This window comes from Protobothrops mucrosquamatus, unplaced genomic scaffold (assembly GCF_001527695.2).
Source record: "Protobothrops mucrosquamatus isolate PMUCROS unplaced genomic scaffold, P.Mucros_1.0 scaffold18, whole genome shotgun sequence".
Taxonomy (NCBI): domain Eukaryota; kingdom Metazoa; phylum Chordata; class Lepidosauria; order Squamata; family Viperidae; genus Protobothrops; species Protobothrops mucrosquamatus.
This window is the reverse complement of record NW_015386403.1, coordinates 1,573,168-1,598,720: the sequence shown is the minus strand read 5'-3', so window position 1 is coordinate 1,598,720 and position 25,553 is coordinate 1,573,168. Positions and strand designations below refer to the sequence as shown.

Below are 25,553 nucleotides of genomic sequence, written 5' to 3'. Positions count from 1 at the left end.
TGAGCTACTGCCGACGTCTCGCCCGCCGATGGAAGGTTGAAATCCCCCAGAACCATAAGTCTGGGGGTCCCAACCGCCACCCCGGCTATCACATCGGCCAGCTCAGGCAGGGCTGCTGTTACATAGCAGGGAGCCAGGTATATAATCAGCAAGCCCACTTGAACCCCTTGCCCCCATTTCACGAGGAGGGACTCCACACAGGTTCCTCTGTGATTGTATCATTCTTCAAATATAATAAGTTTTGGCAATTGGCAAGTGCAACAGATACTACCTTTGGAGTTCCTAATGCATACTCTATTTTAGTGGCAATGTATTTTGTATTAAAAAATCCAGGGTGCCTACCTTGGTTGTGCTGCTTCACTTGCATGTAGAAAAGCTTGGTGGTCACAATGCAGAATAAAGACAATAGGTGCTAAAAGTTCATGCATACCCTACAATTAAAAAGAAAACTAGATTTTATCTAATGTATTAGAATTTAGCAACTCTGTATTACTGTGTGCTTTTAATATAGATTATAATTTAATCAGTATTTATAGTATTCTCAAACAAATGGGAAATCACCACATTTTAAAATAGCACAGTATCAATGAGTTCACCACTGAGCACTTACATATAGCTCTATTTAAAATTCTCTCTTTTGGTTTAAAAAATACTATTGTGAATAATAACAGCTCTACTATGAAGAAAAACCAGAGTCACTGGGGTTTTCATGGAGGACTAAGACTAGTACCTAATCAATGACTACTAGTACAGAGTCTCCTCAAGGATAGGCAATATACATTTTATAAAAACTGTAGGGAACAATAATGGAAGAATATCAACATCCATGCTGTGAGCTTACTGAATCCACCTAGTTGACCATTATATGACACAGACTGATGGCCTATATAAGTATGTTACCTGATACTGTAGGCCATGATTTACGTTCTTACTCCTTATGATTTTCAGTATTTATGTGACTGTACTGTGAAATGTTGTATGGAGGTAAGGGCTGAAGATGATGGATAAGGTTTGTAGTTTGAGGATGATTTACTGTATCTGCAATGCACAGCACTGCCACTAAAAACAGTCTGGAACCCATAGTCCTGCTATATAGTAGGTTGTTTAAATGGAAGAAATATCTCTCCCTATATTCACCCTCCCTATATTCACCCATCTCCTTATATTCACCCAAGTTCCTTTCAAAACACTGCACCAACTCAAAAGAGAGAACTTTTTTCAGTACTGGTAGTACCCATCTATAGAAAATATTTAATAAGGAAACTATAATATTGCATTGTTGGTATGAGTTGAAGAACTTTTTATCATATTCACATTTCAAGAACTATGTTAACTCATATACTGTAGACATTTGTTCTGTTGTATTTCTGTTAGTTTTTCTTTGCTTTTATTATCTGCTATACTGCTTTTATTGCTAATAATTCCTTTTATTTTATATTTATATTTATTTATATTATTATTGTTGTTAAGATTTCTTTATAAAATACTTAACTTTAAAGTATACGTTATAATTGGCCTTCAATGCTAAACACTTCCTTTGAATATAAAAGAGAAGATGAGTCTTTATTTAAATTTTGCTTTTACCAATAACTTACATGGTCAATCATAAAACAATGCCTTGAGGTCACTTTAGGAAAAAAAACTGCTTACAAGCTGATAAACTATTATACAGGATAAATCTTCCAAAGCAAAAATCATTAACTATTGGGTATCTATATCCTACAATTCCTTTGAGAATCAAAGCATTGTTAAAAAACAAAGCTTGACTCTGCAGAAACTAAGGAGCACTATTCATTACTAATTAGTTCAAACAACAATCAAGTACATTAAAAACTTTTCTGTTATCATTTATACTTGCTTAAAATCTTTCACAATTGCTTTGGCACAAATTCTATACTAATTTTGACATATTTTAGTAGTACTTCTGATTAATGAATTAAAACAGCTATGTAAATTGGAAAAAGGAAATATGGAAATGAAATTAGAGTTTTAGTTTCTTCCATTTAAAATTTTTGGTACAATAACCAGAATACAATGTTAGATTTTTAAAAAAAGATGTTATAAATTTAAAGTTTCAATGATGGTTCAGTTGGGCTTCTTACTTACACTTCAGTGTATATAGGAATAAAATGACATCATTGTACTAGTCTTTCTTTCTTAATTTTAGAATCCTTTCAAATAGTTTAGGATATTTAGGGAAGAAAGACTTGCTGGAAATGAAATACCCTGCTTTGAATGACCAGGTGATAATTTCAAATAGTTCAATAAGCCAAATAGTCTAACTGATATTTGCAAGAAGATATAAAAAAATTATAACTATATTCTCAACATATATGGTAATTTTTCAGATTTAGAACTGTAATTTTACTCTATTCATTTAGTTAACTTAAATCATCTTTATAGACAAGCATATTTTAAGGTTAAACAACTGCCAATATTATTATAATAAGGGTGTCTATGTGGGAGTTATATCCTAAAAGAATTTGGCAGAGAGATCCTTTACTTGTAGATTTGATACAAGAAATTAGCTACTGATTCTACTTAATGTTAACACCTAGAAGTATTCTTTAGATATAATTAAGAAAATAAATCTAAACTCATTGTACTTTTCCAACAAAATGAAAACATAATAGCATGCCAAAACTATTTAGCACAAAATTAAACAAGTCATTTTCCTGCAAATCTGAATACAAATTTGCTATTTATGTGAGGTTGTTTACAGATTCAAAATAAGAGAACAGCAAATAAAGCAGGTACAAAAGTTTGGATACCCTTCCAGCTGATTCAGTCTTTTTGTTTACTATAAGGGTGCTAATAATGCTAATAATAGAGCTAAATTAAGCGTAATCATCTTTTAGTATGATTAAATTTAATCAGGGAAAGACAATTCCACAGATAACAAATATTCTGATCTCCTTTTTCATTCAGATTGTAACTGTAGTTTTGTTTATTTTTAACAGCTAGGAGGCCTCTAAGCATCTCTCTGAGTATGTAACAAGTGAAAATAATTCATACTTACAAAGAAAAGACTTATAAAATAAAATAGCTGAAGGTTTCTGGGTAGCAATTTCAACTATAAGAAACATTTTGACAAGGTAGGGTGCCTAAACTTTTTCCAAATAAGTGTATTAAAAAAGAATTCAAGCAACAATAGAATTATTAAAAAATAAAAATAAATAAACTTTACAACTTATGGAATGTATTTGAAATTTACAATTAATTTAATATCTTGATAAATTTTTGGATGATATCATTGTAATATTTTGGATAATATCAATACATTTTATAGAATGTATAGAAATACGTGATTTTCCATGAAATATTATATGATACTAGACCAGGGCTTTTCAACCTTTTCACCGACTGTACCACTTTTAGGATATGGCAATATTCGAGTACTACCTAGCAAGGTGTCAAAAACTTGATGACCACAAAAAAAAAACCCAACAAAAAAAACCTCTTCAAAGTTGCAATTGCACTGAAAGGGGCGTTGTCTTACCTGAACGCCTTTTCTCAGCATGATGATGGAGAATCCACGAATGAGGTTAACTCTGTCTTCCTGCCCAGTTAGACTAAGTCTGTCAAACTTGCCACGCCTCTCCTGGGCTAGAATACCACCCAATCACGACAAAGGTGAAGCTATTGACGACAGTCCAACGTGTTGGCTCTCCTACCCCTGACACAGGACCTGACGGACACTAAGGGGTGGGTGTGGATTCTCCATCATCATGCTGAGAAAAGGTGTTCAGGTAAGACAACACCCCTTCTCCAGCATGAAGATGGAGAATCCACGAATGGGACATACCAAAGCTGCCCTGTCCCTATGGGAGGGAATCAGTCTGGGTCTGTGTCCCACTTTGTGGCACTACTTGCTGGAGCACACTCCGGCCAAATGAGGTGTCTGTGGCGGCAAACCTATCCAGCTTATAATGTCTCACGAACGGGGAAGGCGAGGACCAAGTCGCCGCCCTACAGATATCCCCAATGGATGCCTGTGTCGCCCACGCCGTGGATGTCGCAGCGCTGCAGGTGGAGTGGGCAGTGATATGGCTCGGGACTGACAGGGAATGCAACTGATACGCTCTTGCAATGCAAGCTTTGATCCACCTGCCTATAGTGGAGGCCAAAACCTTCTGCCCCATGGAAGAGGGTTGAAAGGAGACAAAGAGGGCTTCCAACTTGTGAAAGGCTTAATGTAATGGTGTAATGCCCTGCAGACGTCCAAGGTGTGCCATTGATGTTCTAAGTCATGAGATGGACGAGGACAAAAGTCTGGTAGGATCACCTCCTGCATCACTTTAGGAATAAATGACGGATCCAATCGAAGGACCACCCTGTCATTATGAAAAAGCATAGGTCATCCCTGACAGAGAGAGCTGCCAGTTCCGAGATGCGTCTAGCCGACGTGACAGCTATCAGGAAGGCTACCTTCATGATTAAGGACCGCAGGGTTCAAATGGCGGTGAGGTAAGGGTCTGTAAGACCCGCGGCAATTCCCAAGAGGGATATCGATGAACCATAGGCAGTTTGGTGTTAGTCGCTCCCTTGACAAAGGAGCGCACCATGGGGTGCTGAGCCAATGGCTCTGAATTGTCACATGTAAGCACCGTGGATAGAGCCACCACCTGTCTGCGGATAGTATTGGGCACCAAACCTTTGTTGAGCCCCTCCAATAAATAGTCCAGGATTCTCGGGATGGTAATGGCCAAGAGATCTAACTGGTTCTTTGCACACTAGTGACAGAAACTCCTCCATGTGGAGTCGTAAATCCTGTTTGTTGCAGGACACCTGGATGCTTGATCATAGCAATTACACCCGTCGAATAGGACTCCTGCATCAGGAGCTGCTGTTCAAGTGCCAGGTGGTTAACTGGAGCCACTGGGGTTCTGGATGTTGCAGAGCTGAGTGCAATGTGACCTGGAGGAATCCTGCATGGGGGAGAGATGGAAAGGCCCACGAGGTCGGCAAACCACGGCTGTTTTGGCCAGTGTGGAGCAACCAATATCACCTCTGCCTGTTCCTGCAATATCTTCCGGATGACTGCCGGGATCAGAGGGAGAGGAGGAAAGGCATATAGCAGGTCCTCGGGCCATGGGCTGCGGAGGGCGTCCTCCTTCTCCACCCCTGGAGATGGGAACCGGGAGAAAAACCTCGGAAGCTGGGAATTCGCTGAGAGGCAAACAAGTCCAGTACCGGATAACCGAACCTCTCCGATATCTCCCTGAAGAGATCTGGATGCAGGCGCCACTTGGAGTGATCCACTGTCGACCTGCTTAAGAAGTCCGCCTGCTGATTTGCCTCTCCCGAGATGTGCTCTTCTCTGAGGGAGGAGAGGTTGGTCTCTACCCAAGAGCCCAACAATTGGGCCTCAGTCATGAGGGATCTGGATCGGGTACCCCCTTGCCGGATCACATGGGCTTTCGCTGCTACATTGTCCATGAGGACTAGGACATGTTGTCCCGCCATTCTGTTGCTGAAGTGGCATAGGGCCAGATGTATGGCTCTGAGCTCCAACCAGTTTATGTTGTGCTTCAGGTCTGACCGGGACCACCGGCCCTGAGCCAACTGAGATTGTAGGTGCGCTCCCCAGCCAAACAAACTGGCGTCTGTAGTCAGGGTAAGCCGGACTGGCTCCTTGAACAATGAGCCTCTGGCTACTGCTGGGGAGGTCCACCACTGAAGGGATTTTAGGGTTTGAAACAGAACCCTTACCCTCTGGTTGGAGGAGTTGGTGCCCAGCCTCTGAAACGGGAGCAAAAACCATTGCAGGTTCCGGTAGTGTAGTCTGGCCATGGCACTATCACCATGCAAGAAACCATCTTCCCTAACAATTGGGAAAGGATGGCCAGTGTAACTACACGCTCCCTTTGGACCCGGAGGACCAGGGCTCGAATACTGTGCTGGCGCTCCCGCGATAGATAGACCTTGCAGTGTCTTGTGTCTATGATTGTGCCCAGGAGAAGGAGGTGGTTGACGGAACCGTCTGGCTCTTTTGGAAATTCACCGAGAACCCGTGGTCTTGGAGAGTCTTGATGGACAAGGCCAGGTCCGACTGAGCCGCCTGAATAGAGGGGGACTGGATGAGGATGTCGTCCAGGTAACATTGAATGCATACCGGGACTAGCCTCAGATGAGCGGCCAGTGCTGTCAAGATCTTTGTAAATACTCTTGGAGCTGACGAGAGACCGAACGGTAGAGCTCTGTATTGATAATGGTCGTTTATGTAACAGAACCTGGGGAATTTCCGATGGTTGGGAAGGATGGGAATATGCAGGTATGCTTCCGTGAGGTTGATAGACGTCAGGAAGTCGTCCCTTCTGATGCTGGCCAGAATAGACTTCAGCGTTTGCATTTTGAATTTTTTGTAGGCAAGATGAGAGTTCAGCCCTTTTAGGTCGAGTATTGCCCTCCATCCTCCCGAGGCCTTTGGAACGACAAAGAGATGGAGTAGAACCCCCTTCCCAGTTGTCCAGCCGGTACTGGTTCTACGGCCCTTATCTCCAAGAGGTGTCAAATGGCCTCGCTCATGAGGCCCTTCTTGACCGGATTTTAAGACTTTGAACAAGAAATGAAACGTTCTGGAGGGTTGGATACAAATTCCAGGGACAGGCCACACCTGATGGTGTTGAGAACCCAGGTGTCTATGGCGGTGGTCTCCCATTTGTGAGCAAAGAGAGTCAGTCTGCTACCTATGGGGGAGTCCTCCCTGAAATCACTTGGGTCTTCTGAAGGGACGGCCTCCCATGCCTTGAAAGGGCCGCTTGGTCTGGAATTGCTGCCTGGGTTTGGCAGCAGAACGTTCAAATTGGCGATCTGATCTGGGAGGGAAGGAGTGGGGAGGCTGAGCCAACTCCGATCCTGACCCTGATCGAAAGGGCTGCCTACGGGTATACGCTAAGTGCCACTTTGATTTTGCGTCCGCTCGCCATTGTTTGAGCCACAGGAGCCTGTGGGCTGTAACATTTGAAGTTATGGCTCGGGTTGAGAATCTGGCGGCGTGTAGTGACGCGTCCGCCATGTATTCGGAGGCAGCCACTAACTTACCCAGGTTCTGGTGTGTTCGTACCTCCTCCAGAGGAACTGTGGCCTGAGGCCACAGATAAGGCCACAGATAAGAGAGGTTCTGGCAAAGAAGGAGGTGGATGTAGCTGCCCTTACCGCCCATGCCGAGACCTGGTGAGACCTGCGGAAAGAGAGCTCAGATTTTCTGTTCTCCGCTTTCAAGCTTTCAGCCATGTCCCCTGACACCGTGGAAGAGGAAAACAGTGGCGTTAGAGGTTCATCTATAACCGGGACCTCCAGAAGTTCTGACAAGGCAGAGGTGACATTAAATACTCTTGTCTGTTCCCCCCCGGTGTGGGGAGGGTGCCAGGTATTCCCCACTGCTTTTGAATAGTATTAAGAAAGGAGGACAGGGGATGTGCCTTTGTGTAACAATAGGCTTGGAGAAAAGCGGATTTGTGTCTTGGCTGATGGATGGTCCTGGTTGAGGCTCCTGATCAGAGCCAATTTTGGCAGAGGTACTTGCCTTGTAGAGCAGTGATTTGAACAACGCTGGGTCAAATAGGCCCACAAAGGGAGGAAGGTCCGGAGAAGGTTCCTCATCCTCCGATAACTGTATGCCCATTGGTTTGTACTCCTTGGAGCGCGACTCTCTGCCTTGAGAGGACCGGGCGGAAGAAATAGAACCCGGATATTCTGGGGCTCCCACCTGGGAGAAATAAGATGGGGTCATTGATGCCACAGATTCAGGTCTGGGCCTCTGGTGGAGTGAGGAAGCCATACCATGGGCAACTGCCTGGGCGATTAGGGCCTGTAGTTGTTTTGGCCATGCCCCTTGAGATTCCGTGGGTCAAAGCCCAGCTGCTGTGGGCGTGAATGTAGCCTCTGGCCCCGACTGAACCCTGGGCGGGGGAGGAACCCATTGAGGGTGTGGTCCCTGGTTGAGGGCAATCATCTCCTCCTGTCTGGGTCTGGAAAAGGGAATTGGCCGGCGTCCCCTTCCGGAGACCAGGTCTGTTGGACAATTGAACTGGAGGGGGCGAGTTGTGGGCCAAAAACTGAATCCTCATCTGGAACCAGGGAGGCATGGCCTGTTCCCCTTATGCTCAGTTTCTGAGCTTTGGAAAACTGTTTTCCCAAGGCCTGGTGTCTCCTGCTGGCCTCCTTCTCAGCCACCTTAGAAGGCCTCTTGCCTGAAATGGCCTTGGCCTTGGTCTTGAGTTTTCCCACAGCCTCCAGTTTGGAGATCTTGCGCTTCTTTTGGACGGGAGTGCCGGGGGCACCATGAGCGGTCTGAGGTGCCGCGTTGTCTGCCATCGCAATGGAGATATCTCAGTGGTGTTCTGAGAGGGATCTCAAGGTAGAGGAGCAGAGTACTGATTTGTGACTGTGTGTCACCATGCTGGAACCAGCAAATACTCTAGGTAATGGTGGCTGCAGGACCAACTTAATGGACTCTCACACACCCACAACGCTCCTGGGTCAGTGCACTGGTCAAGGCTTACTGTGACGGCAAAACCAACAGGTGGTGACAGCCAGCACACACATAACTCACTTAATGGTGGCAAGATCACCTCAGTGATAACAGCTGATGCACTAGGCCTAGTTGGTGGCGGCAAGGCCAAGAGGCATGGCCAGCACACTTTGCTGTTGCGATAAGTAGAGAAGCACCCTGTTGAGGCCTGGGGCTGTATGATGTTACCTCTTGTGAAAGACAATCCACCGTGAGCAACTTGAGCTTGTGCTTCTTTGTCCAGAAATTGAAGTTATTGAGTATCTTTATATGTGTATAAACAGTAGTCTAAAGGCCTGATCTCAATAAGCTGTGAGTACTGTGCAGCCTGAAGGCTGTTACCACAGAAGGCCTCAAGTCCCAATTCCCTATGGAACACTCACAGGGGAAGACCCCCCCCCCCGCTGTTGCTTATTTTTAGTTCTATGGCCCTTGTGGTAATCCTGTTTCCAGCTCCTGTCTGATAATTAAGATTCCGATGCAAGGTTTGATCCTGTCTATCTCTCTCCCTTCAAATTCAAATGAATGTTAGCGACGCCTGAAATGGCGGCCGCTACAAAAAAATCGCCTCAGGAGAGTGAGCGCCAATCAGGAGAACTAGGAGCAACAAAGGGATGCACCCCTTTTGCCAGTTAGTTTCTGGCTGAAGGCAGCAATCCAGCCGTTAGGTGTTACAAGTGGCAGCTGGAAGGACACTAAAAGGATTTTTAGGAAAAAACGGCTCCCCACGCGGTTTTCAAAATGGCGGTCATGCTGAGTGCGACGAAGAACGGGACGGTTGCCAGGGGCTTTCCTGAGCCTGCAGCCCAGTCGGCAAGGCCGATAAACCGGCTGCGCGCTGCGCTGGTCCCAGCGACTGAAAAAATAAAGGGAAACCTGATTTCAGCGATTTAGCCAAATTAAGGAGCTTAAAGCCAAAGCTGCAGCTGAATGGGAGAAAGGGGAAAAACCGCTCAGCACTGATCCCAGCGCTGCAATAAAAATAGAGGATTCACGAATGGGTGAGAACCATACAACCTGAACAATGAAGAATAAGTCTGAGAAACTGGAGCCAAATTTTTTACGTCCTTCTGGGCATCAGACTAAGTCGTGACTAGGTGGTATTCTAGCCCAGGAGAGGCGTGGCACGTTTGACAGACTTAGTCTAATTGGCCAGGAAGACAGAGTTAACCCCATTCATGGATTCTCCATCTTCATGCTGGAGAATGACTTATGACCATTTTCACACTTATGACCATTGCAGCATGCCCAGGGTCATGTGATTTATATTTGGATGCTTGGCAACTGATTCATATTCATGATGGTCACACTGTCCCTGGGTCATGTGATCTCCTTTTGCAACCTTTTGACAAGCAAAAACTTGATGACCCTAGTCAAAAACTTGATGACCCCCCCCAAAAGGAAAAAAGTGATAAAGTACAGGTAGTCCTCGACTTACCCCTGCAGCTTCTGAGGACTCTCTCATAGCAAGTCCTGCGCTGCAATTTGGCTCGTTCCCTCCCCCGCTACACTTGGCTACACAGGGCCGTGTACCACCTGCCAGGTGCCAATGTACCACTGGTGGTACTCTTACCACAGGTTGAAAAGCCCTGTACTAGACAACTCGTGACCTATTGGGTCATCATTTCAGAGATATTTCCTTACCAGGTATCTCATGCCTTCAACAATGGCAGAGATATACTGGAACGTATTGAACGCTTGTGAAAGATATTCAGAGCTATATCTCCTTGAAATTAGCCCATGTTGAAATATTTAATGAAATTTTGTATTGTCATAAACTGCCTTGCAATAATTTTGACATAAAATATTTTATAAAATTTGCCAAATTTCAATTCCATGGGAATAACAGATCCTGTATTTTGTAAGTTAGCCTATCTGAGGTACCCTGGTTGAAAAAGTTTTGCTCTATGATGCACCATTTTGTCAAATTAAAGGTTATGGATATGAGAGTTTTAATAACATACAGATAAATCCTTATTATTGGCAATTAATATTCATGTCTTAATGTACACAAATGCTAAGCAACTGAAATATCCACTGCTTCCCACAGTACTTTTACCTCTAGGTAAGTCAAAAACAGAAGCAGGAACATTTCCTTCCTTGACAGCAAATAGGATGACAAAACTGAACCTGTTCTGTAATGAAAACTGCTTAGTGGATTAAACAAACACAAGCAGACAAAAGAACAGGTTCATTTGACCAGGCAGTCAAAGTTCATTAATACCATTTATATAATCTTTCTAGCTTCAATTAACTCAGCAAGGTATTTCACAAAATGATAACAATCTCATAAATTGAATAAAATCTCATAACTATTAACAATATGGTCTATTTTTAGCAGGTCACCTAGTACAACTTAATAGCTTGTGAGAAAATGGAAAAGTTTTTTTAAAAAATTTTGGTCTGACTACACATGCAATTTTCATGTAATAAAGTATATTCAACTAAGATGAGCTGTTCATTTTAGCAAATGTTCCTCTCTTATTTGTTGTATAAAAATTTGTCCTATTTGATAAGGTAGTGTGATGCTAATATTCTATTTGGCTAAATATGCACTTCCACAAAGGTGTGAAGAATAGGGGATTGCAGAAACTCTCAAAACACAGACAGATGAAAATGTCATCTACTAATTATTCTGGACTTGTGATATCATTGACCAAAATTTTTGGATTGTTCCTTTGCCTGAGAATTATAGTTCAGTCATTTTATTTAAATACCATATTTCAATCATTTTGTATGATTTAAGGGAGAGATAATTGTTTGGTAGCTTCAGCTCATCCTCAATTGGAGAGGGAGATGATTCTTACAGTAGACAAGGATAAAATTTTCTGTTTTATATCCCCCCCCCCTGGTTGATATAGGGACCTTAAACTATTTCAAGCCTGTTTTAGGATGTAATGCATTTAAAATTGTTGGAATCAATCAATCATTCTTTAAAAATGCAAGAAACCACGGAGTAAGGTAATAGCATCACAATACAAATTCTGCATAGAGCTGAACTCCCTATGAAGGAGGCCTGGGAATATTCTGGTCTATAGGCGTAGTCTAAATTATCAGGTTGCTTTCAGATCAGACTCATGTTATTTCCAGGAAAACCCAACTCACATGTGCTTTAATTTCTATTAGCAGGAGATTGGAGATTAAAGTTTTCCTTTTATTTCTTTCAATAAGTTTTAGCAAAAAATGCAATAAAGTTAACAAGAGTTTGTGACTTTAAAAAAAATGGAAAATAAGTTTCAGTAGTACTGAAAGCAATGTGGAGGAGTGCCTTACCATGAATGGGGAGAATATGTGCATCAATGGCTTGTTTTCTTCATAATACAGCTAATAAATATTTATTTTTCACTGTTTCAATCTTTATACCAGTTTTAGAATAATAATCAATTGTATGAAGTAAAGGAAAAATGTTGAGTTGAGTAAGGATTGCCACTTGTATAATATGTTTCATTACCTGTTTATAAAGTAACTGCTCATTTTCCCGAGCATAACAGAAGAGAATGTCCGTAAGAATTTTCCTCACATTTTCTTCCTGGAAATACTGCATTTCAGGAAAGCTGATTAACAACAACAACAAAAAAACCCTAATATAAATGATAGAGCTCAAAATGATTTAGGATTACAATAGGTTTCAATTATTCAATTCTTCCTTTTTTACTCAATGAAACTCCAATGAGTATACTACTCATTCAGAGTGCTCTGCCACCATACACAAGAACATTTCTGGTATAGATTATGAATTGATTTATTTATTTTATATAATACCACACTCCATATGGATTCCAGAAGGTGATTTATCTGAGTTAAAGCTAAAAAATAGCAGCGAAGAAGAAATTTCTATGAGATTGCAATGCAGAATTATGGGAGCCTGTTTACAGTAATATGGAAGCAGGTTTAGCAGAAATCAATAGAATGTGCTACAAGAAAAACAAAATCAAAGAATAAAGCAAAAAACATACTGAGAAGATTATTATTCATGTATATCCTCCCATTTTCTCTTAAGTTTCAATCATTCTAATCCTGTCTAGTGAGAAAATATAACACTAAAATTAGAAATGAACAGGGAATTCATTCAGGTGGCAATATGCAACCACCTAAGATACATGCACTAACAGCACTTTTAAAAAAACAAAAAACACATTTTTCCTAAACATACCATGCACTTTGTCAAAGTAATAGTGCAATATTTTTACAATGGCTCTAAAACTAGCAAAACTATCTTTATTCAAATTTTAATTCCCCAATTATAACTTAGATATTTATATAATCTTAAACATTCTGAACTATTCCCCTTTAAAAACAAAAAATACCATCTGCGAATATTTACATGAAAGCATACTCGGATTTTAATTATACATCTAACAGCATAAATATATCAGAAACTCAGCTTCAGTATAGGCACACAATATAAAGCAATAAGAAATGTCAATATTTCCTGGGCATTGTTTTGTTTCTTATGCCTATTAATTCTATAAATAGAAAAAGGTATCATGCTGAGCTGCATTTTAAAAACCATAGGAACTATTTTCTTATCCCAAATTTCAGTATAGAACTATGCTATAATCATAACAGAAAGATACTAGAGAAATAGTAATTGAGCTTAATTGGAATTACTTAATGCAATCAGAGTTCTCTCTCTGACAAAATATTTTCCGGATCTGAATTCTAGCTTTGATAAGTTCCTTAACAGGAATGACCCAGGGCTACGGAGATGAAAGTACATTCACAATGATAATAAGGAATACTTAAAGAAGGAATCTTTGACAGTAGGAAAGTTATCCACAAAAATAGCAATGCTAAATTCCTCTAGATGAATGACATTTCTCACTAATTACACATTACTTTTTATTGATTAAGTGTTAGGAATTACAGAAAATCATCTGTTCAATCTTGTATTATAAACATAATTTAATCACAAGATCTGTGAGTTCCTCTCATTCTTTTTTTATTTCTCACAGAAACTCTTTTAAAAATACATATAATTATATTTTAATGTAACATATAGTACTGATTTATAATAAATCCAATTACATGAAAAGGCAAATTAGAAAATAAAAAATGTTTGGCTATGCAGGATAGGCAATCTGGTGCTCTGAGCAACAATGCATCTGTGGATCTCTCCCAGCATCTCTGCCTCATATGATTTTAATATTCTTTATGTTTGCAAAAGACAGCTAGTGGCTATGTTGCATAAAATGTCAACTTCTATAATAAACTGTAATAAACTCATATAAAATAAAAATGTCTGACAAAAAAAGCTATGGTAAACCAGGGTAGTAAAGAAAAAATAGAAGACTGCAGAGCATTTAACAAAACTTCACTAGTTTATATAGTGGGAAATTGACATCTTATAACTGGAAAATATAGGGTTTAGTGCTACAATATGACCGGTAGGCCAAACTTTTCTTCAAACCCATATAAGTACTGACTGGCAGTGATAGCTATCCACATCTACATAGGCCCAAACTGGGAAACGTATTCCAAAGATATGAAATGTAATTGTAAATTATAAAATATTTAATAATGATGCTTACGTTCGTTTTACATCTTGTTCAATCATTCCTCGAAGTTCTTTGTCCTGAAAAAATTTGTTCCAAAGACTCTGCAAAAGGATAAATTATTATTTGAAAGATGATCAATGATGATAGATATGAAATGGTAGGGTATACAATATCTATGTAGTTGCTAAAAGTCGAAAATAACTTGATAATCAATAGAATAGGCCAGTGGTGGTGAACCTATGGCACGGGTGCCAGAGGCGGCACTCGGAGCCCTCTCTGTGGGCACACGTGCCGTTCCCCAGCCTCGCCTCCCCCCATGACCCCCTCCTCTCCAACAACCCTCCTGAAGGAGAGTCGCCCCTGAGCGTAGCCCACGCGGAGCAGCGTAGCCAAGGATATGGCAATCAGGCAGTGTAGACAAGATTCTGCCCTCACACCCCATCATGCACAGTTGATGCTGCAGGACGCGGGCAGAGGGTGTGACCACAATAGCGCTGCTGGGCTGTCTGGGCGAACTGCGGCGGGCCCTGGAGGTAGTGAGTGGCCCTGCGAGCAGGCGGGGCCAGGGATGGGGGCGGGGGTGGAGCAGGCGCGGGGCCAGTTTTTGGGCACTCGGTCTCTAAAAGGTTTGTCATCACTGGAATAGGCCATCCTATTTTGCACATAGAAATCATTTTTTCTATTTAGACCCTGTCTATTAAAACCAGGGCTTTTTTTGTCATAGCACGCCCAGAAAAGAGTTCCAGCATCTTTTTTGGATGGAACCTTGTAGGGTAGGCAAGGTGGGTTGTATGACATGTGTGAGTCCCAGTACCCCCCCCCTTTTTTTTTTTTTACAAAAAAAACACTGATTAAAACCCAGATAAAACATCTTCTTCAATCAGAGCCACAGCTATGTCTGTCATAACACTTACAATGTTTTTCTGAAAATCAAACATTAAAACCCTGAATTATATGATTTGCAAAAATTGCAAATATCCCCCTGCTGTCTGCTAGAAAGAATGAATTATCTCCAAAGAACAACCTTTGGGATTTTAGCTAATAAACTGCCTGCTATTATTACAATTTTAAAGTATGTCTGCACATGTACTGTACATGCATGTATGTATGTGCATCCATACTGCATCCATATATGTATATCTATATATTTATGTAGATATATATGTGCCTTTTATCTAATCCTTTCTTCCAGCTGCTGATACTGTTGCACAATTGTTTTGTCCTGGAATAAAACAGCATGACTGTTTTGTTCAGGAACATTTATCTGTAATTTTAGCTATAAATTTTTTTATTTTAATATTTCAGATTTTGATTTTCCTAAGCTTTTTACCACAGTTGTAATATATTAGCTATTCTAATTTTAAAATGATGCTTAGTGAGAGTGCAATAGTTTTAAAACATTTTAAAAATGTTTACTTATTATCATGAGGCTAGATTCTACCATTATCATAACACCCTTCCTTCCTTCCCTCTCTCTCGCTTACATCAATGTGAGCAAAAATTAAATTTTCTGTAAAACACTGTGACTCTTAACTGATCAGATTCACAGATGACATCACTGTATAAATATGGTTCATGTTCTTCAATGCAGAAAATCATACTGTACTACAGAATCTCCAACTGGATCTACATCACAACAAGAAATTGAAGGCTTGTTGTAATCTTATTATAATCTCTTATGTGGCAAATATAATAGCCTTAATAACGCCTAAAAAGAATTATAGCAAAGGCTTGAATATAATTTTATAAAGTTTGTACGGCTTTCTGTTTGTCTTTCCTTACTCACATTCAGTAACAGGAAAACTGTTTAATATTATTCTTTTTATTCATTGACTATTGTTGTTATTTAAAAAGACAAAATATATTTCATTGGTAAGAATGAAAACTTGCTCAGTAGTGGTGTTAGGTTCTAAAATTAAGCAAATGGTTTCAGTTGCTGAAAAACAACAAAAAGGTTAAAAAGTTATCAAATGTTTCTGGTTACATGTCATTTTTATAGTAATAAATTGCTATAAATGCAATCAATCTCTATCTCCATCTCTCTAATATGAAACACTATTCAACAGGCAACACACCAGCGTTATTGATTACACTTCATATTCACTAGAATAATTAATCATAGTATATTCAGGTTTTTTTTAAAAAAAAACCTGCTGAAATGTTTAAATACAAAAGCTGATGACTAAATTTATTTTAAATGAATAAGAACAGGTGGCAACTCTGAGAGAATGAAACAAAGTCCTTGCTCTGATCTCTTGCTCATCAAGGCTCTATCAGTAAAAAATGAATACAGAGCAGAGAATCTTCATCCCTGTTTTCTCTTTAAGGGCTGGCACATCAAGGGCATTTGATTACTTCAATAGTAGACTTCAAGGGAAATTTGAAGAGCATGATCATAAAGAACTCCACTATTCTAAAAATGAAAACTTTATATATAGCCCACATACCACTTTTATTTATCCTAGCTAAAGATGACATTTAATAGTGATATAATAGTAATAATGAGTGGGTGGATGGATGGATGGCCTGATGGAAATAAATGGGAAGAAATTGGTTCAGTTATTTTGATTCTGAGAAGATGGAGATACAGCATCAGTAATGAACTGTAACAATAATTATATTCCAATTTCTAAAAGAATATTTTAAAAAATGAGTTGCACCTGCTATAAGTGGATATCTATTACTGAATAATTCCCTCTAAATAGCCATAACAAATTCTAATGTTAATAGCTAAAGTTACAAATAATTTCAGCTAAAATATTTCAAAATTGACCTTGGTAATTTTCACAAGTTTAGAACACTGAATATATTACAGCTTGGTATGTTTTTTCTTCTTAGTCCTTATATGCATAGAGGAAGTCCTAAAAGTCCTATTCTTATCTAAAGTTTGAAAGTTTTGAAAATATTTAAATTCTTGTTAAATGTGTGAATCTGCAATATCTTCATTTAAGAATAAATTTTCAAAAAGAAAATAGATTCTTTTCCTAGAGGGGGAAATACGTTTATCTGCCACACTACAATTCAAAATACTTCCAGTCTTAGTCACTATATGGTCAATGTGACACTACAAGTTGAACAATTAGAAAACACTGGGATGCAATATTTTTAGTATGAAAGAATATAAAGCTGTAAGTTTTTGAAAACACATAATAGTAAAAAAATAATAAAAATAGTAAAAAAACCCCCTTCTATGCAGATGTTTCTTAACTATGACAAGATTTAAATTGTGATACTCCGTCTTCCTTTTAAAAAGTAGTGAAAAACATTCCTATCCTTAGGGATAGTTCTACTGCTCTAATAATTGAAAATCTGGAATAGTATGCGTATAGGATGCTAGTAGGCAAAATAATTCCATAATTCTACTATTTGTTCAAATATCTAAACTATAGGCATTTAACTGTTGATATAAAACTGCCCTTTTAATTTCTTTTGAGAACCAAAGATATAATTGTAGATTTTTTATTTATTTATTTTTTTATTTATATTTGGATTTATATCCCGCCCTTCTCCCGTAGGACTCAGGGCGGCTGACAATCTATTTAAAATACATACAAAACAATACAAATTTAAAATTAATTAAAAGGAATATTTAAATATTTGTCGAATTTTAAAATATAATTAAAACCCCCCTAAAAATTACCCTAGGCCAGTCCTGCAAGCTGGAATAACCANAGCTCGCGCAGCAGCGGTGTCACGTGGGAACGCCGAGTCCCCCCCAACACCGCCCGCGCGGCCGCATTTTGGACCAGCTGGAGCCTCCGGGTGCTCCTCAAGGGGAGCCCCATGTAGAGAGCATTACAGTAGTCCAGGCGGGAGGTGACAAGTGCGTGAGTGACCGTGCGTAGGGCGTCCCGGTCCAGAAAAGGCCGCACCCAGTCGGAGTCCAAATATGAGGAATTATAAATATCTTGCCTAATAAAAAACCAAATTATTTACTTATTTTACCAGTACTACAAGGAATAGTGTTATTCTATATTTTACAAAATTCTTTTAGACAACTGCTTTTCTTTAATGTACATCACTGTCAAGACAGCATTTTTTATTTTATTTTTTTTAAATCTAATTGCAGAATTCATCCTGAACAATTTCTATTAATTCTATTTTTGGAAACACTACAATATGAAAATATTACAACTAATGAGAATCAATGGGATCAGGGGAAGTTTTTCACAGTGCAATATATGCCACCAAAACAGAGCTGAAAGGTGGTTCCAAATTTTATAAGTTTTAAATATTGTCATATATAAAGAAAACAGGTAAAGTGCTCAGCATCCCCAAATCTAAGCAAAACAGCAGCTGAAAAACCACAAAGATTCTTCAAAAAAACGTATTAATCTATTATAAACATTTTTTCTTTAATTTGTACACACTATTTACAATTTTAAATACTACTAATCCCAAGTATATTTCTGTAATGTACTGAAAAATGGAAAATTACAAGAAAGTAATTTTGCCACTCTTGCAAAATGGCATATTTATTTGATTTCTCTCAGGTATTTTTTATTGCTTTTGAGGGAACATTTAATCTCAAAGCCAGATTTTTTTTAATACTAAATATGGAGGATTTGCAATAACTTTACCTACTGGAATTATACTTTCAACATAATTATTGGATCGTGTACTATCCAATATATTGTATAGTTCTTTGTATTTCAAAGTCCTGATATGTTGCCTCATTGTGGTAGAAGGTCTGTTCCTTGGATAAGAATAACAAGACTTGATGGCAAGTATATATAGCCCCAGCAGGATCACTCAAGGTATCTTTATTGGGTAACAACAGTGTAGGAAAGTGCTGGAGGCAGTGGTAAAGTATTCTTGTATTTTTTGAGAAAATTACATGGATGGACAGTATAAGTTACTAATGATACAGTGCCAGATGCTAAACCCGAGGTTAGAAGGCAACCAACAAATTATTGAGGAAGAACTGGGACTGGAAATAAATGTTGCTGTATAATTTGACAGTATAGCTTACAAACTGATCATCAAAGTAATCAAAGTGTGCCTGGTTTTATAAACAGTATAACAAAATGCAGCTATGTTCACAGAAACTGCCATGAAGAAAAATACAAAACTGTAAAGATAGAATTACAATGGGTACAGATAATTCTTGCTTACCAAAAGGTAATTGGAATGGGGAACTCAGTTGCCAACTGACATGTGCAATGTAATGTGGACTTATAATAGCAATCTCTGTTGCTGATTTTAGATGAATCCCATATAGTCATAGGATCCCAAAATTATGTGATCACCATTTGTGACTTCCTGCTAGCTTTCCTATTGCTTTTTGGTGGCTGACAACAAAAATTGCAAATTGTGACCTTGCAGGATGCCAGGACGTAATTGGAAGGTAGTTGCCAAGTGTTGGAATCACAATCACATGACTGCAAGGACTACAATGACTGCAACTATAAGAACCTATCATTCAACATTGTTATAAATTTGAATGGTTGCTGAGAGAGTGGACATTAATCAGGATAACCAGTGTATGGAACATAAGAAGTCTTAATATGGGAAAGCTCAATATAGTGCAAGATGAAATAAATCAACCTGCAAATTGAGAACAACAAATTAAACTTGCCTGGAACAAAAACATCAAAAACAAAGAAGGGATGGTATTGCTTTCATAATTAGGAAGTATATTACAAGAACAGTACTTGGCTACAATGCAATCATGACTAACCATGACCAAATACTATCAATTAAACTTCTTGGACAATCAGGATGTCAATATGGTTGACATAATTAATATAGCAATTATCCAGCTTATGCTTCAATCATAGATACAGAAGAAGAGAGGTTGATGAATTTTATGATCAAATTCTATTTGAAATTAACAGCACATGCAATCACAATATGCACTTATGCCTGGAATCTGGAATGCCAAAATTGGAAAAATTAAGGAAGAAAATGTAGTTGGATAATATGGCCTAGGAGACTGAAATGAAGGAGGAGGATTTCTGTGATGGAATGTAGTAAGATAAATTCCCAGGAGGGAGGGGTGTATTCCAAAAGAATAAGAAACAATTCAATCCATATATTTTGTATGAAAGATGATGAAAACAGAGCCTTCTTTATAGTTATCAGAGTATAGGATAGATGTAGATAGTAGAGTGCTTTAATTTGGCAAGATTCTGACTATACGTGTGGAAATAATAAAGAACTCAGCTTGAAACAATCATTATATACATGTGATAAGGCAAAGAAATATTGGAGTAGGATTCATATATTAATGCAGAAAATTCTTAAAGTGAACATAAAGATTAAACCAGAAACTTTCCTTCTGGGTCTAATGGAAAGAGAACTGGAAAAAAAATGGAACTCTGATTTTATATATGGTGATGACAGCAAGATTGCTCTATAAACAAAAGTGGAAGGATGCCTCGATTCCTACCATGGACAAATGGTTACCAAATCTGATGGAATTAGCAGAGATGGCCAAATTGACTGTGCTCATAAAAGAAAAGACCGTAAGTACTTTTGTTTCTACTTGGAAACCACTTCATGACTTTGTGCTTGAGGTGGAAAAAAATGATATTATGATTTTGGGTTTTACCGATTAGACTGATTTGCCGATATAGAAATGGTTAGCGCATACTATAGAAATGTCAAAAGTTGAGATTTGATTTTAATGTCTGATTTTACTGCAACAGAGTTGGAAGTCAATGCCTTTTGTTTCTTTCCCTCCTCTTCTTCACACCTTTTTTGTTTTCCCTTTTTCTACTGTTGTCCCCTACTATTTGCTTTTGTATTTTCACTTTTTTGTTATAAATTAATAAAACTAATAAATTATTATATGTCATTTTTTGTTTTGGGGTCTGAATGATACTCAACTCAAACAGCAAAATCAATGTCTATATATGTGGACATTACAAATGTAATACAGGCAGTCATTGCCCTAACAATGGTAATCGGGACTAGGAATTTCTGTTGCTAAACATCATGATTGTAAACAGTGATGTAACATGACTGTGTCACTTCACAATGTCAGTTCCAGAACTTCTGTTAAGTGAAATGCATAATATTATTAAGCACAACATCATGATATCCCCATTGTGACCTCTTTCCAAACTTTCTCACTGACTTTTGCTTGTCAGAAGCTGGCAGTGAAAGTTGAAAATGACAATTATGTGACCCCATTGGATACTGCAATGTTGTAACTGTGAGCTGGGCAATGAGTGCACATGACTAAAGGGATGCTGATCATAAGTATAAGGACCAGTCATAATTATCACTCATTCAAAACTTACAATGAGTGATGGCACTCATCACTCATTCTAAATGCTGCCTTTATTCCTTTGATAACCTTGCTGGGCTTATATTCTCTTGACATAACTTCTCGGGATTCTTGACTATCCATTCTAGAAACATTCACCACTATGATAAGGTAATACAAATCTTTGGGGTGGGGGGAGCAGGGGTGTGTTGATGGCACATAATCCAACAAAAATAGTTCTTAGTGTTTTATTACTTTTTAATAGACTTGCAATATGTCCAGAGAAACGTGCTACTCAATAGCTTAAATGTTTATATATAAATAATCTTTTAAATCACATTTTAAATCAATTTTTATGTAGTCAAAAAATATAAATGCAACCTAGTTACCCCTTCATCCTGTGAGAGTGGGTTGTTGATCATTACGTCTTGCTGTCCAGCTTTCCGAGGGTTTGTAATATGCTGTATATAGGAAAAAGGCATTACTGTAGCTGCATTTAAAGCATAATGAAAATATGAACTCAAAAATAAATAAATTTCCTTTAAACTCTACTTACAATTTCTTTTACATTATTGTATAATGCTCTTAATTTTATTGTTTTTGTAATCCAATGATTTCTATCAGAAGGTAGAACATTCAGAAATAGCTGTAAAGTCAAACAAAACATGGGTCAGAAAAATAAGCATCATTTTTAACAAGCGTATTTTCTAAAACATATTTCTCTAGAAATGTGAAAGAAATTTATTTACAATGAATGCAAAGTCATTTGAATTCTATTTGTGAAATATTTTTTCATATATCACTAAAATAAATTGCTTATAATGCCTCAACACATTATTTTATGTCAATCATTTTTGTGATTAATGAGGAAATCAATTAACTAATAACAAAATTGAAAATAAGCCGCTTCAACATGTTTATCTGATAGTCAAAGCATATAAAATATCTAACTAGTCTTACCACATATTGTTCCTTTTCTTTTACAATTCAAGTGGTAATTCTAAATGTAGAACTTTAAAGTTTTCAGACTCCTTAAAATAGGGCCCTTACCTTTTTGAAGCAAACATAATCACTTTGTGCTTCCATGCAGTTATGGATTCCAAAATATATAAATTAAATAAAACAACTGATTTATAATATAATTAAAATGAAATAATGTAATGTAATATACCGTGTTTTCCCAAAAATAAACCCCCACCCTGATTTGTGGGGGTGGGCCTAATATGTCTAATTAGGACTCCGCCCACTCCGTCCCACCTGGCTGCTGCAATGGGGTAGGAGGCCGTGTGGTACATTGCGCCATTGCCGCCACAATGAGGTGAGGCAGGTGGGGGAGGGGGTGGAGCTACCCCACGCACCCCACACCTGCTTCCTTCAGGCCCCTCCCAACCAGTTCATGAGACTAAAAAAAGTTCAGTCAGACATTTCAACTTTGTGAGACCTTTTTTTTTTTTTCCTGACTGAAGGTCTGACTGAACTTTTTTTAGTCTCACGAACTCCATTTCCCTGCAGCAGGAAAGAAACGTGCTAGAACTGGAAAGCAGGTTAGTGAAGATTTTTTTTGCTTCCGGGAAGAGGGAGGAACTTGGCAACGAAGTGGGCCAGCAGCCTATTGGTGCTGCTGCCACGAGGCGAGGCAGGTGTCATGGAAAATATAAGGCACCACCCTAAAGTAAGACCTAATGCCTCTTTTGTAGGCAAAAATAATATAAGACCGGGTCTTACTTCTGGGAAAACACGGTAAAATATAATAATATAATATAATATAATATAATATAATATAATATAATATAATATAATATAATATAATATAATATAATATAATATAATATAATATAATATAATATGATGTGATGTGATGTGATGTGATGTGATGTGATGTGATGTGATGTGATACAATAATACAATATAAAAATTTTAAGAGGTCTCATGTGAGAATAGAGAATTTTTTAAAGTTTGAACAAATTTGTTACATTTTAGCCATTTTAATTTTTTTAATTTTTATTTCAAAATTCAGCAATCTAATGGAATACTGATTCTTGCTATAATGGATCATAGTACTTAGCATCTTACAGTTCTTTTTAAAATAAGAAGGAACTGTTTTCTATTTTTTAAATTCTTGAAACATTATTTCATTTCTAATGGTGATAGGATTACTCTGTTTTCACACTTATTCTAGTTTATCATTAGTACAAACTTGGGACCTAGTATTCTTGGTTTTGAAGAATAAGTCCACCTTGAATTCTGTTGATCCTTATCTAGAGCCAATTTGGTTTTGTTAGTTACCTAGATTTTTGTGTATAGATAGCAATAAAAAAATCCCCTGTGCTTAAACTCAATGAATTGTCTTGGTTCTTTGCACCTGACATGCTGGATAGAGAGACAATGACTAGCTTTTACAAGCTAGGCCTAAGTTAGTTTTACAAGCTGGGCCTAAGTTTTACAAGCTGGGCCTAAGTTAGACCCAGAACTCACACTCTCCTAGTTTCTAGGCTGGCATCTTGACCACTATACCAAACTGACAAAAAGACTAAATACTGGAAAATTATATTCATTATTTTTACTTTTGAGTTAAATGTAAATTTATAAACTACATTTTTTTTATTCCAATAGCAATCACTATTTCTGAAAATGTGGCCCCATATTGCAAGTAAAATGTATTGCTCAGATCCAATTTTAGGCAGGGAGGTGGCTAAAAAATCTCCAAGAATCCCTTCCAAACTTATTATTCTATGGGTCTATGCTAACTAACCTGAAAAATATATCCACCTTTGCTTTAAGTTAGGCACAAACATTTCTTCCTTGTGTTTGAGCATCAATTATATTTGTGGATTGGTACCTAACCCTGTTCTTCAGAGTTCTTCAGAGTTCTTCCCTCTCCTACGCTCTGCTTAGGACCAGAATTTTCATTCTCTCTTCTCTTGACCAACAAGGTTGCTTTGTTTTCCTGGAAAATTTATAGACCCAGGAAAGAAATATTTGCATCCAGTAATGGCAACCAGTGGCCTTCTGGATATTGATTCAAGAATCCTTCACTATTGATCGTCTCCACTGCTTGAATTCAAAACAGGTTTCCATGTGTAATACAGACAACTTTGGTTTTTCTATTTCAGCTTTAGTATCTCATAATGACTGTTTGTTTCATAATGGTTTCATAGAAGTTGCTGATTCTGAATTTGTAATTCCGAACTTGTAATTTAAGTATTATAAAAAATACTATAAACATCTCAAGACAAGCATAAACTTTAAGCCAGCTTTTAATTTTCTTAACACAATTTGCTGTTTCCATAAGGCCTTTTCTTTCATTATTTAATGGAGAAAAAAATATAACCTCTTCTATCTCTACGTATTTCTTTTCAGTCTGTTAAAATAATCAGCTGATCTATGCTCTACTGACCCAAAATATTTATCTTTTTACCTTTTTAACATATATATGACTGCTTATATGACCTCCCAATAACCCTGACATGATGCAACCTCCCCATCACAAGACATATCACAAGATTCTCACTGATGAGTCACACCTGACCCATCACAAGATGCTCACTTGACACACCCACAGCAAAGCTCTTATAAAAAAAAGAACACTGACACTGACATCTCCTAAACTCTGCTGAAGATATTACCTAGCCTGGTAACGAAATGTTCAGAAACTAACCCACAAGCTCGGAGAATGAACTTTCACTCTCATCCTATATCCAAGCTACAGATATTTGCCACTACTGCATGACTGTTTATGCTAAAAATAAATCTACTATAATTAATTTGAAGGAGACTGATAATTTTTTTACATTATTATTGCCATTTTTGCTTAAACACAATTCCAAAATTTGTTGCGTATGCCTGGACATCTAAAGTCTGTTCACTTCTGGCCCATTTTGAAATATATACATGTTTTGAATGTCTAAGTGAATGGTATATAGTGGTATGGCAGGACTATTGTGTTTTGTAATATAGTAGATAGATATTTAGTTATATTATAATACAGCCACTACTACTTACATTTGACTAAAAACTTTTACTGATTCTTGTTGACCACAAACATTACTTTTCTTTTTTTCTCCAGATATTTCAGAAGCAACCGTGGATATTTCACTATTCTAATAGATATGTTTCATTTAAGTATACTTTTGTGATCAGTCAATATTTTGTTAAAACAAATATTCCATCATCATTTCATATATCTGACCAGACATCATCTTTCAAAACTTTCAGCTACAGTATTTCAAATTAATTCCTGTCTTGTGCATGGTAACAGCTCATAAGAATACCAGACTGAAATTTCTTGGAAAATGTTACAGTTCTTTTTTTTTTTTTTTTTTTTTTT

General features: G+C 37.9%; 1 protein-coding gene across 1 annotated transcript in view; it reads right to left on the bottom strand.

The window, feature by feature from the left end:
* The window catches only part of TBC1D5 (TBC1 domain family member 5), a 358,979-nt gene that overhangs the window by 150,989 nt on the left and 182,437 nt on the right, over positions 1 to 25,553 (bottom strand). Inside the window, exons 6-10 of the mRNA XM_015810742.1 lie at positions 21,783 to 21,872; positions 21,616 to 21,687; positions 14,047 to 14,114; positions 11,967 to 12,069; positions 343 to 431 (exon numbers count right to left, since the gene is read on the bottom strand). Of these exons, the coding sequence (XP_015666228.1) occupies positions 343 to 431; positions 11,967 to 12,069; positions 14,047 to 14,114; positions 21,616 to 21,687; positions 21,783 to 21,872 (422 nt within the window). The remainder of the gene's footprint in view (positions 1 to 342; positions 432 to 11,966; positions 12,070 to 14,046; positions 14,115 to 21,615; positions 21,688 to 21,782; positions 21,873 to 25,553) is intronic.